Below are 18438 nucleotides of genomic sequence, written 5' to 3' on the forward strand. Positions count from 1 at the left end.
CAGAGCTTGTGCCCAAGGTCTGCTTAGAACACTAACCCAGACAGACCGGAAGGAACCGGAATCACTGAGCTGGAGGAGTTCCTATGTGCCTGGTTCCGCTGGTCCCAGTTACTCCCCCAACATGTGTATTTTTATAAAGTTGTAAAATATGTGATATGTGCTAAAACAATTTTAATACCAAATATGGCAACTAGTTGTAGATAATTGTGTTATCTATCTTTTTTTATTAGATATTTTCTTTATTTACATGTCATATGATTTCTCCTTTCCCAGTTTCCCCTCCAAAAAGAAAAAAACAAAAACAAAAAAACAACAAGAACAAACCCCTGTTCCCTTCCCCTTCCCTCTGCTTGCCACCCCACCCTCTCCTGCATACTGGCCCTGGTATTCCCCTACATTAAGGCACAGAACTTTCACAGGGCCAAGGGCCTCTCCTCCTGTTGATGACTGACTTGGCCATCCATTGAACTGAGTACAGGGTCCCCAATGAAGGAGTTAGAGAAAGGACCGAAAGAGTTGAAAGGTTTGCAGCCCCTTATGATGAACAACAATATGAGCTAACTAGTACCCTCAGCCTCCCAGGGACTAAACCACCAACCAAGGAGTGTTATCTATCTTTCTTCCTTACTTATACAGAACTAAACATAACAAATAAACCACAGAACTAATCTTTGCTTATAAGATTCAAAAATATTCATAACTCCATCTACCCCAAAAGATGAAATCAAAATGTAGTTCTGTAACTCCTAGTTCAATTCAGTGCTACATGAATTTATTGGGTAAACTTTGTGTTGCTCTAACATTGTAATGCTCAGGGTATCAGACCAAACACCTTCTTCATCCCAGGCCCACTCACACAAGAAAGAAGACAAGCTTTTATAGGTTGCAAGTCCTGGTCTGATTTATTTATAAAGCAATAAATATTTGAAGCACAAACAAACTGCACGTGTGTAAACAAACTGTACAATGACTGATGAGAGATGGGGGAGGGACTCAGAGGATTCCAAGAAGCACAATACTGTCATCCTGAATATAAGGTAGACTAAGAGAGAGACACCTCAGAAGCACTTGCGATGGACAATGGATGGGCCTGCCTCATCATACTCTTGCTTGCTGATCCACATTTGCTGGAAGGTAGACAGAGAGGCCAGGATGGAGCCCCCAATCCAGACAGAGTATTTACGCTCAGGGGGAGCAATAATCTGCAGAAAGAAAACAAAACCATCAGTGTGTTCTGAAGTCCCCAACAATGGAGCTGGCAATAGGCTTGGAATATTCACAGAAAAACCATCACAGTTAACTGATGATAAATCATGTAGGGGGTGTTACACAATAAGCAATACAGCCAATCAGGTTTTGCAGTCTTTCCTGTATTTCATCGTTTCTCTGTTTATTTGTACTAGAGAATAATATGGCAAAGATCTAAATACACAAAGGATAGCTCAAAAGCTGCAGACCTTTTAAATGTGTAGATGGGTTTAGTGTTGCTTTCCCCAGACCCTCCCCACCATGTTTCAAATATTTACTTTTATTCACTATTTAGAAGCAGTTCTAAAGTTTCATATCTTGAGGAAAGTGCTAGAAAAAGATTAGGAATAGTGCTAATACTAAATAGAAAACTTATAGAAGATAGGAAGCTAAGATGCAGGAGGAGGTTGGGAAGGACGCTTGCTTTAGAATATCAAGTTCTGCCTTTGCCTCCCACTTCCAAGTGTTCCTGACCTTAATCTTCATGGTGCTGGGAGCCAATGCAGTGATTTCCTTTTGCATACGATCAGCAATACCAGGGTACATGGTGGTGCCTCCAGATAGGACATTGTTGGCATACAGGTCTTTGCGGATATCGATGTCACACTTCATGATGCTATTGTAAGTAGTTTCATGAATGCCAGCAGATTCCATACCTAGGGAAAAGTTCTTTTTAACGTATTCACATCACATTAAAGCTACGGTGTAGAGGAGAAAATGGAATTCCTCTGTGTTGGTGAGCTGCCACCATTCATAGCTAAACCATATGCTTCCTCTTCAACACACTGCTAGGAACAGGTGGGACACGAGTCTCTACAGTGTACTAATAGATAATCCAGTATAGACTGCCAAGAGATAGACAACTGTATTCAGTGCCTGTTTTCAATGAACACATCCTGCAGCCATCAGGAGTATGGAGATATATCACAAAAAGAATAACACATGTTTAAGTGAAAATTAGCCTACTTTGTTTTGAGATAAATGTCACTCTGTAGCCCAGGTGAGACTTAAACTCAAGTTAATCCCCCTGCCTCAGTTTCTGAGTACTGACTGGGATTGCAGATGTAAGCTAACACACCAGGTTGATACTTTTAATTTGTGGACTAAAGTCAGATTCCAGCTTCATCTGAGAGCAAGTATATAGGAAAGAAATTTGATGTCATCAAGCCTTCAGTTACCAAAATGAATAGAGTTCTGGTTACATTGAATGGTAAATTATGTAAGTCTAGTCCACCAATAATGGAAGTTATTAGAATAAATCGGCTCTCTTCAGTAATCGGGCATGCTCTATTCACTGACTGCTCAGTCTCATCCTCTACTGTGAGGAAAACTCAGTGTTACATCTTCATTTTCTCACTAGAGTGCCTTAGTCTTTCTCCTTACTGAGGTATAAGGAGGCAAGACTGAGCTGAGTAAGATGCCAGATGTTGACTCAAGAACCCTGCCATTCTTCTAAGTAAAATGGGCATTACTCTGGGCGACTCCAGAATTTCTAGAGAAGCTGAAGCTCAGCACCAAAAGCCACCACTTACCAATGAAAGAGGGCTGGAAGAGAGTCTCTGGACAGCGGAAACGCTCGTTGCCAATGGTGATGACCTGGCCATCAGGAAGTTCATAGCTCTTCTCCAGAGAGGAGGAAGACGCAGCAGTGGCCATCTCATTCTCAAAATCCAGGGCAACATAACACAGTTTTTCTTTTATGTCCCGGACAATTTCACGTTCAGCTGCAGAGACAGAGGGCTTCATAGTCAAACTCTGAAGAAAGGATCAAATATGAGAAAGTAGATATATCTACCAAGGAAACAAAAGCACACCACACACACACACACACACACACACACACACACACACACACACACTTACCAGTGGTGACAAAGGAGTACCCGCGCTCAGTGAGGATCTTCATGAGGTAGTCAGTGAGGTCCCGACCAGCAAGATCCAGACGCATGATGGCATGGGGTAAGGCATAACCCTCATAGATGGGAACATTATGAGTTACACCATCGCCAGAATCCAGAACAATGCCTGTTAGGAAAAAAATAGATGAGAAGAGGGTGAAGTACTGAGGATCACTGCCTCAGCCATAGTGAAACCTGCTTCTGCTTGGTAAGGGAAACAACCAGATCCCTTAATGCAAAGAATAAAACTGACCACAACGGGTGGATACTAACTCTGAAGGCAGCTTGTCTTACTAAGTATTGTGGTAAATATTCCTGGGGGCATTTTCAAATGGCCACCCTTTTATCAGCCATTAGCATGTTATGTAAGCATCCATGCATGTTTTTCTTGGGGCCTATCCAACTTAAGATGTGTCTCTCTGTTTTAATTCAGATTCTGCAGGAGAATGTATGTCCTTGAATATGTCTGCCCTGGGGCTGCGAATGCAGCATATCACATATCTTAAATAAGGGGAAGATCTAACTCAGCGGGTTATCGGATCTTACAGTAAATGTTCCTGAAACTAACCTAGGGGAATTACTGCTACCCTTATCTCTCAGCATAAGAATCCTTGCTAGAAAGAGTCACGGGAGGGGACCTTTCCTGTGCCAAGTGAGGATTTGGGTTCACAGTGAAGTCAGTGAGTTGAGAATATACTTAATGAGTGACTGTTCCTTAGCCCAAACAAACCTGTGGTTCTTCCAGAAGCATACAGGGACAGCACTGCCTGAATGGCCACATACATGGCTGGCACATTGAAGGTCTCAAACATGATCTGGGTCATCTTCTCACGGTTGGCCTTGGGGTTCAGCGGGGCTTCAGTGAGCAGGGTCGGGTGCTCCTCTGGGGCCACACGGAGCTCATTGTAGAAGGTATGGTGCCAGATCTTCTCCATGTCATCCCAGTTGGTGATAATGCCATGTTCGATGGGGTACTTCAGGGTCAGGATACCTCGCTTGCTCTGGGCTTCATCACCGACATAGGAGTCCTTCTGCCCCATACCCACCATGACACCCTGTAAAAAGGAGAAGATGAGAACATCATGTTCCCACCAAGGCAAGAATATAGTCCTGGCCCTGTTAAACTATATCCAATTCTCAAGGCAATGAATAGCTATAAAATACAAGAAAAGGTAAAAGCAGAATTTGAAAGTTAGGCATGCTTGTTCATGCCTATAATACCAGCATTCAAAAGGCTGGAACAGGCCACAGCTTAAATTTTTGGGCCATAGTGTGAGACCCACCTCCAAGAGTTAAGACATAATTCTAATTTTAACAAATTATTTAGACGTATGTTATATACTTTGTTGTATACTTCATCTCCACAAGAGGAAGTGTGCCGATTAATTTGGTTATAACTGTGGAGGGGAGAATAAAGGGGTTTCACTGCAGAAGCAGAGCCTTATCTTGTTCTTGAAATAGCATAATGACTTCATTAAATTACTAAGCTTATCACTGATGTCACCTAAGAAATAGATGGCTGTCTTTTGGCACAACTGAATTAATGATGTCATTACAGCTTCTAGTCCCCTTAAGAAAAGATTTTGACACTCATCCACTGCACATAGGCTGACAGGCCGCTATCACTCAGATGAAAAGTCAAACCACTCAGAGTATCCCGGCGTAGCCTTCACTGGCCAAGCCTGAGGACTCCAGCTCTGCTCTCTGGCAGCCTGTCTGGCCAAGCATGCGACAAACCCAGAGAGCGTGGCATTTCTTTTAATAAACAAGGTGGTATGCCACTATCGCTATGGCACTTGTTGCTCTGGTCACATCAGACTTCTAAAAATGCAACACCCAGGAAGGAGATCCATTACAGCTTTGGGGAGTTCTGTAAACTGGCTGTGAACAAGAAGGAAGAACGCAGATTGGGTACTGGCTATTTCCAAGTAGTTACATTACTAGCAGTTAAGTGCATTGTTTAAACTAAAACAGACGGAGGGCAAAGAAGAAATCCATGTATATCAGAGATACAGAAGACACTGCAGCTGAAAATCCACAGGTCCAGAATGAGAAGCTGGTGGCCTTTTACAAGAGAGAGCCGACCCATCGACAGGTGTGCCACTGCTGTGGACTTCTTGGAATCTGGAGGTTGGCCGGGAGTTAGTTGCATGGGCTGGCTTGGATTTGGAACTCACTCACTGCTTCGCATGTATGACCTAAGGAGTCTCTGAACAGTTGGATCAAGAGAGTCACTTCCTAGATTGCTGGACTAAGGTGGGTAACAAGAAGGGGTCCAGAATACGGATGGAGAGCAGGCTAGGAGGGGCAGAGTGTTACCTGGTGGCGTGGGCGACCCACTATGGATGGGAAGACAGCTCTGGGGGCATCATCACCCGCAAAGCCGGCCTTCACCAGCCCGGAGCCATTGTCGCACACCAAAGCGGTGGTCTCCTCGTCATCGCACATCCTGGCACAGCTTCTGTGGGATCTGTAGGCTAAGGAAAGAAGAGTGGTCCACACTCAGTGCTTGAGGGGCGGGCCTTCTCCTTTAGAGGGGGGAGTGGCGGAAGGGTCCAGTGGGGATATTGGATTGTAGAAAGTGAGGAGACAAATGTATTCTTCCTTATGATCAAGACAAAAACCAAATCAAAACAGAACGCTTTGGAAGAAGCAGGGAAACTATCTGTGTGGGTGAGAGAAGGCTAGTGAGAGCCCACCCACAGAGGCTCACCCGACACCCCAGCTACAAGGAGCCACGGTCCTAACCACTGGGGAGTCTGGCCTTTCGGCTCCTTTCAGCTCCACATTTTCACCAACAGAAAACCCATTCTCTTCCTAGCCCATACACTAGGACTAGGTTAACGGGCTAAAAATCAGTGACCCACGAAAGCTCAGGTGGTGAGATGGGATGAGCTCTTGTGCTGTGGAGATTTGATGAGATCCAGAACAAAAAAAAAGTCAGAACCTCACCAAAACAAAACAAAAAACAAAACAAAATAAATCAAAACAACAAAACCCCCCAAAACTAAGAGCGTGGGATCCAAGAGCACAAAAGTGCTGACAAGATCCTGCAGGGAGCAAGGGCGGAGCAAGGCTGAGACTTACCGTGCTAGGGGCAGCTGGATTCAGCTGGGCTGGCTCTGGTGGCAGGCACTGGGTGTCAGTCGCCTGGAGCGCGGCTTTATAGCTCTCTGATGGACGGGGTCAGTTGGAGCAGCCGGGGGCAGGGGTGGGGGGCCCCTGATCTGCCACCTTGCCTTATTTGGTCGCCTTAGCACCATCTAGGACCGCTGAGGCCATTCTTGGAGCCAAGGGCAGAGGAGAGGATCAGCCAGGGGGCTCCCATACCATGTAAGGAAGGGGAGGGGGCAGCCAGAGCAGTGGCCATATAGGGAGCTAGGGAGGGGCAGGCTGGTAAGGGGTGGGGGACGACGGGAAAGGCTATGTGATGCCAAAGCGCCCCTTGGGGTTGGGGAGCTCCCTAGGTCTGGAGTGGGCTTATTGCTTTTCAGCCCTTCCCGACTAAGGGACAATAAGTCACACACACACACACACACACACACACACACACACATACACACACACACACACACACACACACACATGCCGGAAGGCTTGGCGCCCTGCCGTTGGAGAAGGGTCCTGACAGCTGGGGCTGCAGGGGAGAGACAGCAGCTTCTTATCTTCCAGTACTGGGAGACAGAGGAGCAGAAGTCCTGGCAGTTGTTATAGGCACAAAGAGCACCTTGGCAGGACATTTGAGTACCTGGACGCAAAAGGGGCACCTGGGTCATGCACCTTCTGGTCCCTTTTAGCCTGCGCTAGGACCATGCTCATCTAGATGGGAAAGCTAGTATTCACCAGTCTTGGACCCACCCCAGGCACGGTCTTAAGTTGGCAGAGAAGAGGCCGAGAAGGGTGTCTGAGGGTCTGGCCAAGTCCAGACCAGAGGCCAAGTAGCTCTCATTCACTCTGTAAGAGTTTTTCTCTAAATCAGAATTCAGTCTATGGGCCACAAAGGGGTCTTCTGCTACCAAAGTAAATGGAGGCACTGATACACAAAAATATCTCAGCCACTTGCTCGCAAATAGATGGGCATCTTTTAAACAGGCGAAAAAGTTCTTCATCCCAGGTAATGAATGACACACCTTAAAAAAACAAATGCTTTTGCGCAGAAGTTCATAGCCACTTAAGCATGTGAGAATTTACTAACCCTCCTACACAAAGCACAGACCATAGAGGAACAGCATCTTCATAACTTTAGTGATTTAGAAATACAGCATCCCTCACAGTTCTACTGTATGGCAAGATGTCCATGATTAGCATTTAGAGCGTGAGAAGCATTACTACAAATGAGGGCCATCTCCTTTGTGGAGAACAGACTTTGAGGGAAATTTGCATTTTTCAGAACAGAACAGAAAGACAGCCTGAAGTGAGGAGAGGGGGTTGTGGGGAACAGGAGAGAGAAGGACACAGGTTACTCGCTTGCCCTGGGGTGCCCTGTATTCTTGGTTCTTGACTAGTGCTTGGACTTCTAATGCTGTGCTTTTCCTTCAGTTCACACCAGTTAAAAATAGAAAACTGGGCACCGGCATCTCTGTCTAGAGTGGTCTTGGATTGATATGCTGAGGAGGACTGCTGATTAGATACTTCTGGGGCCGGGCAATGCTGGGTCCTCCCCTCAGAGCTTCCCAACCATGTTTGGGATGGTCTGGGGATGAAGCTGCTGGGCAGCTGAGCCATGGAGACAGGGGAAAAGCCAGCCTGGCTGGGACCAAGCCCTGCTGTATCATCTGCATGTTACAGTGAGGATGCCCATTGACAGGAAGCAAAGATCAGAGACTCAGAGAAAAGGAGAATCAGAATGACTGACAAGCTTCAAATCCCACCTCTATCACTTAACTATGTACTGCACATTTGGTCTTGGGCAGGCCAGTTAACTCATCAAGACCCCATTTCCACCCCCTGAAAAGTGGCATAGTAACTCAGTTCTATCGAGTTATTGAGATCGAGTTATTGAGGACTGGCCCACAAAAAGACAAACAATGTAAGCCACATGCAAGACAAACTGAACCTGATCTATGACCATTCAATAATGATAATTTTAGAGGTAGTATTAGCTTTCTGTTTTGAAAAATTAGGTCATTACCATTCATTCCTCCATTCAACAATGTTCCATTGATTATGAGACAGAATTCATCAGTAAATAGCACACAACAGGACTCATCCTGCTTTTGTGTAATTGTGGAAGTCAGAGACATGGAACATACTTGGAAGGTAGAGGTGGTTTCACTGGTTTATTAGAAATGGGGCAGGGGGCATCTAAAAGAAGTTTCACAGATAATCTTTTTGAAATAACATTTAAGTTTTTGTTTTATTTTTGTTTTTTGGCCTCTTTGAGATAGTTTCACAAAGACCAAGATAAGCCCCCAACAAACCGGGTAATAGAAGATGACCTTGAACTCCTGACATCCCAATTTCTACCTCCTGAGTGCTGGGACTCCGAGTGGCTTAGTTGTTTCTAAAGTAGAATGGATCTGAAGTTCCTGAACTTGTACAAGAGCATTTGACAGTGGCTGATGAGAGATTCCTGTCACTGCATGTGTGCCGAAGTTCTCTGGAACTGGGACCAGTGATATTTGATCTGATACTCTGTAATGCTCTGAGAGCTTGCTTAGCACTCCAAGTCTGTGAGTCTTAGTGAAGCAGGGCTAAGCCCGCTGAAGACCACCTGTGGGAGGTAACACACATCCTTAAGACATTTTAAAACTATGTTTTGTGGTCCATTCAGTCCATTTTAAGTTTTAAAAATTATTTATTGCTATTAGTGTCTCTGGAGTGGGGGCAGCGTGTGTGCCACAGTCCGTGAGGAAGGTGAGAGTCCGACTCGGTGGAGCTGGGTTTCTCTTCTACCTTCACATGGACTTTAGGGGTTGATCTCAGGCCATCAGTCTTGTGCCGTAGATACTTTTAGCTGCTAAGAATTATTGCCAGACCTCAACTAGTCTTTTAACACTTAAAGCAAAATATATTTTCATGTATGTCGTATTTATGCTAAAAAAGGAATACTTTTTCTCAAAGGTTTATGACAAAAGCATCACAGCCCTTCTGCTAACTTAGTGTGTGTCATCTATAGTTACCCTACTGTGCAACAACACACAAGGACATATTGTTGTCTAATTGTAAGTTAGTATTTGTTAATCAATCTTCCCCATTCCTGTGCCTACTCTGCTCTCTCCAACCCCTAGTAACTACCTGTTTCTGCTTCCATGAAATCAGCCTTTTCAGATTCCATATCACTTAGAACATGTGGGTTTGTCTTTTTGTCTGGCTTATTTCACTTAACATAATCATCTAGATATGGTTCCACCCATGTTGTTTTAAATGACAGAATCTCTCTCTCTCTCTCTCTCTCTCTCTCTCTCTCTCTCTCTCACACACACACACACACACACACACATCACATCACATCACATTTTCTTTACTAGACACTGGTTTGCATTTATCAGATCATATGAGCATTGTTGCAACAACACTGCAGTGCAGACATCTCCTTAACATACAGACATTATTGTCACTGGAAACAGATGCCCTGAGTAGGGGGTGCTGCATCTCGTGATAACAGATATTTAAAGTTTTTAAGGTATCCAAGACTTCCTTAGTGGCTGAACTAATTTGCGTCCCACCCAGAGTGGGCCAGCGTCTCCTTTCCTCAATATCTATTGGCTTTTTGATAATAACCCATAACCTGAGCTCATTGTGGTTTTGATTTGCATTTCCCTGATTAGTGATTTCATTTCCCTAATTGTTCATATGCTTGCTGGCCATTAGCCATTTATGTATGTTTTCTCCTGAGAAATATCAATTTAGGTCTATCAAAATTTCAAATAGTTTTATTTATTTATTTATTTATTTGCTTTATTTAACTTGGTTATTAAGTTTTCTAGTTCCTCATATAGTTGGATGTTAACTCTTTGGCAGACAGCATTTGCAAGCATTTCCTCCCATTCTACAGGTTGTCCTTTTACTGAGAATTGCCTCATTTGCTGTGCAGATACGTTTTAGTATATCTGCCTGTTTTTTTTATTTTATTTCCTGTAGTTTTCTGAGTCTTGTCCTTAAAGATTTGTGGCATTCAATATTTACTACTGTATCACTGTTTATATCTTTATTTACTATATAAGTGGTGATACTACTATATCACCATGTACATCAGTATTTACTATTGTATCACTATTGCTTCACATTTTAAAGATGCTAGGCATTCAGTATTTGCAGTTGTACCGCTGTTCATTTCCACAGTTTAAAGATACTAAACTCTATTTTATATATTTTAAAATATAAGTTAATTAAGTTGGTGAAAATCTGTAGCTTTTCATTTAATGCAAATCTGCAGTGATTTATTTAATTTGGAAACTGAGATAAGCGAGTGAATAGTTCAAAAGCGCTAAATACATTCATATTGTTATGCTGTCAACCTTAATTTTATTTGTTCATGCTTGTTGTAATTAAAATGACTTTCAAATCCAGGAGCAGCGACTCTCTGAAGTTTGAGAGAGTCCCGATCCTAGAAATCTGGGGTTCTACCTGAAGTCGCAAAGATGAACAAATGGTAGAGCCCTGGAGAGAGGCGCCTGAGTGAGCCTGCTTCCTAACCAACTTCTCAGAATTGCCTGCAGCTGGGCTGCCTAATAGGAGCTCAAGTTCTGGGATTCCAGCCTTGAAGAGAAATGAATCTGCACTTAGTGAGCCCTCACCCTGTAGGTCAGGTGAGTTTCTCCTTTCCTCATTGCCTGGCTGTGCTTCCCCAGGGCACAGAGCTTTGCTGGATTGTAGCCCAAACGGCCACTGTTGGCCAGAGTCCTGCTTGGCTGACCTTGAGTGTCCCAGTGGGATAGCAAAGCCAGGCGGGTCCCCAGGGCTGTGGAGAGCCAGCAAGGTTCTTCCTGGCGCAATAGGCCGTGAGGGTGACGTGCAGAGCAAGCTAAAGGGACAGAAGGTGGGACAGTTCCCTGTGTCCTTGCCTGGGGGAAGCCTGTTTCATCCACCATCTGCTGGGATCTGAAAGGGAACGGCCCAGCCTCCTCCCCTGCACTGGGGGATTAGCAGTCACTTATCTCAGCTGTTCCTCCATTTGGAGGTGTCGTGGTATTTACAGAGAAGCCAGAAACAGACCAAGCCACACTTAATTCCTCCCCACAAGCTGCCCTACCCCTCGGTCCCTCCTGCATTCCATGTGCCTGTGAGGAGCCTGGGAGAAGCTCTCCCTAGACCAAGGCAGGGTGGCGGGGTGTGGGGATGGGGGGGGGGGGGGGGGGGGGGGGGGGGGGGGGGGGGGGGGGGGGGCTGGGCGGCAGTCTTCTTTCTCTCCTTACACACTTTCATCTTCATGGCCTCTGGCTCGAACTCAGTTTCAATTTTCATTAAATAAGAAAGAGATGGGACTGAAGAGATGTAGTCACCCACACATCCTGATGCTCAGGGATAGCTAATCTTTATGGCTTACTGCTTGTTTTTGTGCAACCACCAAAGAGATTAACCTAGCTGGGAGGGTATTTTGACCCCAAATCGAATCTGTTCTTGGCAGATCCCAAGATTCCAGGAGTACCTGCCTTCTGACATAAGACCAATTGTAAGGAGCTATCTAAAAAGATTCAGAAAGGAAGACAAGAGGAGGAGGAGGGGGAGGTAGGCTCTGATGGAGTCACTAAGCTTTAATTATCTCAGGATGCTTTTTCACTGGCCTATGCCCTGGTAAAAGGCAGGGAAACCAGGAAGGATTTCTGCAGAGCCTTTTTAAGTCCTTAAAAGGAGTGTGACCTTCAAGCATCAAGTGCTCACTCTTTAGGATCCTTCTTGGAACCCGTCCCTCTTAGCTCAGATTTGGCTTGCTCCGCATATTAGCAGGGAGTCTATTTATGGAGTTTTGGTTTTTCAAGTGTTACCTGGAGAAAGCCCACTTTTCCTGGTTATCCCAAACATGGCAATATCCAAGCTAAGCTTCACCGAGTTTCTACTAATAGAAGCAGTCACCTTCATGTATAGTGGGTGAGCTTTGGGTTTAGCTTCCATTCACCTATGTGATGTGAAAATTCCCTGCTCCCTGTCAAAGAACAGACACACATCAAACACAAGACAGTGGCACCAGTAAGGCTAATCAGACATGTTTATAGAGCACTTCTTAAGGACTAACTCTGTTTTGAGATTTTCTGTGTGTGTGCAGTCAACCAGATAAAGTTGTAGAGAAGCTCAACAGAGTGCCAGCTACAGGGCTCATTCTATAGGTTTCTCCTTCCTTCCTCCCTCCCTCCCTTTCTTCCTTCCTTTTTTCAAAAGAGAACTTCTCTTTCTTTTTTTCAAAAAAATATTTTTTAGTTAAAAATATTTATTTAGTCATTGTGCAGATGTATGAACTATGGTATAAATGTGGATGCTGGGAACAATTTGAGGGTGTCAGGATCTTCCTTTCATCATCTGGCTTCTGGGGATCAAAGTCAAGTCAGAAGACTTGGTGATGTGCACCCTACCCACTAACTGAGCTTGATGGCACATAGGCCTGCATTTTGATATGATAGTGTTTATTGAGGGACTGAGTAAGAAATAGGCCATTCCCTTTGTTGTGAAGATGTTGTGGATGGCCACCTCAGGGATATGATCTCTACAAATGTCTTAGGAGAATTTCCTGTCTGACTCTAATACCAAGAATCATAGCACTCAACAAACAGAGGAGCTTGTTTTGAGTCTGTGGCTCTTGAAAACAACATATGTAGACCAGCTGTTAACACAAACCAAAGCAGTTGTGGTCTATTGCACACAATCATCTCTGGTCTTCACTTTCCTTTTCTTCCAGTTTTGACTTTAATGTATTCTTCTCTGCCTTTGGAAGCTATTGTAGATCTTTTCTGTGGGACAAAAAAAAAAAAAAGGACTGGATGGGAGAGATAAGAATGAGTTTACACCTACAATAAGGAGAATGCATGAACTTGGAACTAGGCTGTTTGTTAGCATTCTGTCTAAACTCTACCTCACAATTATCTGGCTACAGCCAGGTATGCTCCTCCCAACAGTTACCTGGTAACAGCCAGGTAGGCCTGATCCACTATAAAAGGGACTGCTTGCCCCCACCCCCTTACTCTTGCTTCCCACTTGATTCTCTCTTGCCCTCTTGGGCTCTTCCCTTCCCCTTCTCTCCACATGCTATGGCTGGCCTCTACCACTTTATTCTCTCCCTCTCTCTGCCTTTCTCTGACTCTACTACCCTCTTAACTCCCCTCCCCATTCCCTGAATAAACTCTATTCTATACTCTACCATCGTGTGGCTGGTCCCTTAGGTGGAAGGGATGCCTTGGCATGGGTCTGCTGAGGCACCCCCTTCCCTCACACCTCACCACACCCCCATAGAATATATCTTAATCTCTTTATCTTTTTATAAATACATCACTGTTCATGTCATAAGTCATCACTAGTCCGTGATGAGTTACAAATGCCTTCAACCTTCTTCCATCACATAGATTACTTAATGAAAAGACCCACTGCCCACATACCATAATGTTTTTCTTTCCCTCTTTTAACATTCAACTGTACAAAATAATGGGTTCTACTGTGACATTTTCATGCACAGTTAGTTTTCCTTTTGATATGGTAAGTATAAAACTGCTGATCTGAACCAGCCTTCCTCCCATTATAGAAATATTTGCTTATTGCAGTGGATTAGGAAACATTGAAAAGTACAAAGGAAATGACACTTCTGGGAGAACTGTATAGCTCTGTCTTGTAACGTCCCTCAAATAAACTAAGTGTGACATAAAAAGTCAGGTGACCTTGCCTTTTGTATCTACTTACAGCTGCTGCTGGGCTGAGGAAAGACAAGCTGCCTCCTAGCAGGGTCATTTGCAAGAATGCCCACTTGTTCTTCAAAGAGAGATGCCCACTTGTTCTTCAAAGAGAGATGCGCAAATGCCAGGAATTTGCATTAAAAGCATTGCTTGCTTCTGCCATTAACATCTAAGTCATCTTTAGCTAACAGCTGAAACTAAAGAATGCAGAAGCAGGAGCAGCATCTGCCCCTGGGATTATACTATCCATATCTTCTTTATATATTTTAGTTCAGCTGTTGAACTCTTCCAAAATGGCACTCTGAAAACAATGACCTATTATTACAGACAAAGCTTTAGCTATACATGTATATTTCCAAAGGCTTTGTCTTCCTATGAAGGGTCACAAAGCTGCTATTTTTTAGGGAAAAAATATCTTAGTTATTTAGTGATCAGTATTTCTTGATCAGTAAACTCTTGGTTAAGAATTTAAGCAACATTTATTTTTATTTTTCTCTTTTTTTGAACTATGTACATTCTTTGTATATGTATTATGTTTTGTTACTGTTTGTTTCAAGACATGTAGTGCTTGCTATCCTGAAACTCACTATGTATATCAGACTGGCCTTGAACACCCTCAGATCTGCCTGGTTCTATCTCCTCAGTACTGAGATCAAAGGCATGAGTATACTTAGGATACAGGGTTTTATTTATACATTATGGCTTCTGGTTATATGTTTCCTGATTGTGTAGCAATTGGGTCTCTGTGTCTACATCTGTTTCTTTTGCCTTTTCTTTGATTCCCTGTCTTTCTTTTGTTTGTTTCTTTTGTCCTATTCTGATGTGTTAGTTTTTTTGTTTTATCTTATTATATTTTATTATTATTCATCAAGTGCCCTTCTGTTTTCTAATGAGAAACAGAAAAATGGTGAATTTGCATGGGATGGGAGGTATAGAGGAACAGGGACAAGTAAAAAGAGAAGAGACCATAATCAGGATTTATTGTATGAAGAAAACAGACTATTTTCAATAAAATAACAACAAAAAATGAAGAATGCAAATAATCAATCTATCTTATCTTCCCAACATTTGCTTGCTTGCTTAGAGGGAGACTGACCTTGAACTTAAGATTCTCGCTGCCCAAGCTTCATGAGTGTTAGTAGAGTAGGACTGCACCATGATGCTTCACTCATCTACTAACTGCAGAAATTAAAATAATAGAGGCTTGGTCCAAAACCAATGGTCTATGTCTGTTTAAGGAAAGAAACAGAAATGGTATGTTCAGACTAAATGTAACTGAAAATCCATTGCTAACTTCACTTATGCATGAATTCTAACCCCAACACAAAAAGGAAAGAGCTCTGGGGCTTAAGCTATTTGAAAGAGATGAACCAGCCTTTAATGGCTAAAGAAAAAAGCAGCAATTAAATCATGATGATGCAGCATTAGAAAAATAGTCAGAACAACTTTAAAATTGGCCCAAAGAATGAACCATTTAGGTAAAATACTGCATCATTAAGGCAATATGGCAATGATTGATTGAATGCACAATGGTCCAATGGTCACATCATTTCTCTATCTATCTATCTATCTATCTATCTATCTATCTATCTATCTATCTATCTATCCATCCATCCATCCATCCATCCATCCATCCATCCATCCATCCATCTATCTATCTATCTATCTATCTATCTATCTATCTATCTATCTAATGACAAGAGACTTCATAGCTCTAATTCTAAGTATACAGAGGGAGGAGCCTTGAGGCCAATACCCCAGACTGGCCTAAAAACTCATGCCTAGTGTCCCCACAAAGATTTCATCCTAAAGATGCTAGCCCAAGGTGATGGAGATGAGAAAGATACTGAAGTGGGATAGAACAGATTGTGACAGAAAACTAAAAATTCTCAACCAGAAGAATTAGAAAGCAAGCAAGTAAGAAAGCAAGCAAGAAAGAAAGGAAGAAAAAAGAAAGGAAAGAAGGAAATAAGGAAGAAAGAAAAGAAGGAAGAAAGAAAGAAACTAGAGAATAGAATGCATGTCTGTGATCCCAGCACTTGGAAATCTGAGGCAGGAGAATCAAGAATTTGAACCTAATCTGGATAATATAAGGAGAATCTGTTTCTAAATCAAACCAAACTGACCTTTTAAAACTAAGTATTCTGCATTTAAAGCATTGACAGGTATTAGCCAAAGGGCTACCCTTTGCTTTTCTTTGGTAGAGAGGAATCTTAGGTAAGCTGTGCTCATAACTAACCTATGAGGCAGAAAGCTGTACACCATACAATAGTACTGTTCTGATACCTTCTAGAAATATCCAAATCAAAAACCTAAATCTTAAATTCTAAAACATTGTTCTATGGTTTATGTAGTCTTTGATTTGTTTGTTTGTTTATTTGTTTTGATCTATCTGTAAATTAACCCTTATCCTGACTAAATGTAAAACGTTAACCCTTATATCTGCCTCTTTTCTCTCATGGCACATATACACGTGAACCTGAGAGACTCAGTGGTGGCAAAAGGTTTACTGGTTCTGCTTCCTGTGTTCTACCATGCTGTGACAAGAAAAAAGGAAAAGTTAAAAAGTAAACTAAGGCTAGCCTTGAATGAACAGGCATTGTTTCTTTTCAGAGATGTTTATGTGTATGTGGAAAGTCTGGATAACATTTCACAATCACCAGCTTGGGCCTGAATCTAATACAACTTCATGTGACATACTAGGGAAACAAAATACGGTACTTTCAGAGAATTTGTAATTCCAGTGAAGTTTTTTTTTAACCTTCCTGTTCACTCTGAATATTATTTAAATTCCCAGCATCAACTGTGAGGATATTTAAATCTCAGTGGCTAGTTTCAAACAAAGATCTTTAAGTGTTTTTTCTAGTGGACTCAAGGATCACTGAAACCCGAAGATATCCCACATTTTCATTTTGTCAGTAATTTAGCAAATTGTATCAGATGAAGAATTTTTTTAACATTTATTTGGTGTGTGTGTGTGTGTTGCTGTATATGTGTGGAGGTCAAATAGTAACTTGCACAACTTAGTTGTCTCCTTCTACCATGAGGGTTCTAGGGATCCAACTCAGGTTATGAGGCTTGGTAGCAGTTGCCTTTACTCAGAGCCCCGTTGCCTGACTAAAAGATGAATAAACATTTTCATTTGAAAGAACATTCTCAGTACAATCAAAATGCTGATGTGTATCATGCAAAATGTAAATATAAGCAAGAGTAGAAATCCAATTCTGTGGCTCAGTGATGCACCTCTGAAATCCAGAGGTGGTTTTACATTCTGTTGATTTGATTGATTTTCACCATATGCCATGTCTAGACACAGCATGGGCCAGGGAGTGCTAGAATGGATGAGACAGAGGAAAATGTTTCACACTGATAGTATTTAACACAAAAGTGTGCCACATATGTAAAAGAAGAATTAAACAAAGGCTAAAGGGCTGGAAGATGGAAGAGAGCCTTTCTCATTAGAGCACTTGGAAAGGCTTCATAGCCTATGCAATTTGAATTATGCCTCTAAGGGCTGGTTGAATAATAGTTCCTTCCCAATACTAACCCACACCAAGTTGGCATAATTTTCTATGTAACTTAGAGGAAAGGACAAGAGTGCTAATGACCAGAAGCTCCAAAGATACACACCAGGGGGAAGAATTACTGAGCAAGCTTTATCATGTTATGCTGTGTTTATGTCACTTTCTACCACAATCATTTTTTATTTAAAGAACACTTGTTTCTGTACTCAAACCCACAAGATAAGGCCTTACATATTCAGTACAGTGCATTTACTCATGTACAAATGGAAAAAATAAGTTTAACATTTCAAGACCAAGAGAGCTGTTAATTTATCTACAATGTCAACTTAACATTGGGTAAACATCATTTTTGTCTTGTTTACCCAATGCAAAGCCTGCACAAAAACCTCCATGTACTTGAAAAAAACACTTCACAACTCATTTCAGATCTTTTCTACCAATGTGGCTATTTTTAAATCTGTCTTCAACTTTCCTCTGTAACCCAATTCTGCTTCAATTCTTCATGTGCAATAAAATGTCTTTTAGTCAAATTGCTTGAATGTTGTGTTTCTGGTCCACTGAAAACTGCATCAGTTGCAGAGTGAAGCCCATCTAGACACTCCCACACAAAACTGCAGGAACGGTTGCATTTTTGGTGCTTCTTCAGAAGTTAGGATGTTCTGGTTTGGAAACGTGATTCTTTTGATGAGCCACAGTGTGAATGATAGGTGTAGTTATTTGGGCAGAGCTGGGATGATTCAACTTGAAACATGATTTATATGGATTAATTTTTGGTATTCACTGGGCACTTCTGTTATCTACATGTTTCTCTTTAAAGTCGGGTATAGATCAAAGTTCTGTTCCCAGCCAAGATGGGAACATCCCAGTCTTCCCAGGCACTCCCCCCTCACCGTGATGGACACCAGTGAATGGACATAGGGAGGTATAAAGAAGGTGGACTGTGTAGAATCT

At 42.5% G+C, this 18438-nt stretch overlaps 1 protein-coding gene and 1 long non-coding RNA gene across 2 annotated transcripts; one reads left to right on the forward strand and one right to left on the reverse strand.

The window, feature by feature from the left end:
• Positions 1 to 879: 879 nt before the first annotated feature.
• Actc1 (actin alpha cardiac muscle 1) lies at positions 880 to 6379 on the reverse strand. The gene is made up of 7 exons (XM_031371390.1): positions 6234 to 6379; positions 5466 to 5623; positions 3877 to 4201; positions 3112 to 3273; positions 2781 to 2972; positions 1723 to 1904; positions 880 to 1202 (listed from the first exon to the last, which is right to left on the reverse strand). Exons 2-7 carry the CDS (start codon positions 5592 to 5594, stop codon positions 1059 to 1061), a joined length of 1134 nt encoding a protein of 377 aa, XP_031227250.1. The 5' UTR covers positions 5595 to 5623; positions 6234 to 6379; the 3' UTR covers positions 880 to 1058.
• Positions 6380 to 10801: 4422 nt separating this feature from the next.
• LOC116092317 lies at positions 10802 to 14439 on the forward strand. The gene is made up of 2 exons (XR_004119200.1): positions 10802 to 10897; positions 13973 to 14439. It is a non-coding gene; the product is annotated as an uncharacterized LOC116092317 (long non-coding RNA).
• The last annotated feature ends 3999 nt before the right edge of the window (positions 14440 to 18438 follow it).

The sequence above is a fragment of the Mastomys coucha genome, unplaced genomic scaffold, assembly GCF_008632895.1.
Source record: "Mastomys coucha isolate ucsf_1 unplaced genomic scaffold, UCSF_Mcou_1 pScaffold15, whole genome shotgun sequence".
Lineage (NCBI taxonomy): Eukaryota > Metazoa > Chordata > Mammalia > Rodentia > Muridae > Mastomys > Mastomys coucha.

Excerpts from the sequence above, each read along its gene's own strand:
- Actc1 (XM_031371390.1), bottom strand. The coding sequence starts at position 5,594 with ATGTGCGATGACGAGGAGACCACCGCTTTGGTGTGCGACAATGGCTCC. Across the intron at positions 4,202-5,465 it reads TGGGTCGCCCACGCCACCAG|GGTGTCATGGTGGGTATGGG; the intron begins GTAACACTCTGC and ends TCCTTTTTACAG. Across the intron at positions 2,973-3,111 it reads GTACTCCTTTGTCACCACTG|CTGAACGTGAAATTGTCCGG; the intron begins GTAAGTGTGTGT and ends CTGTCTCTGCAG.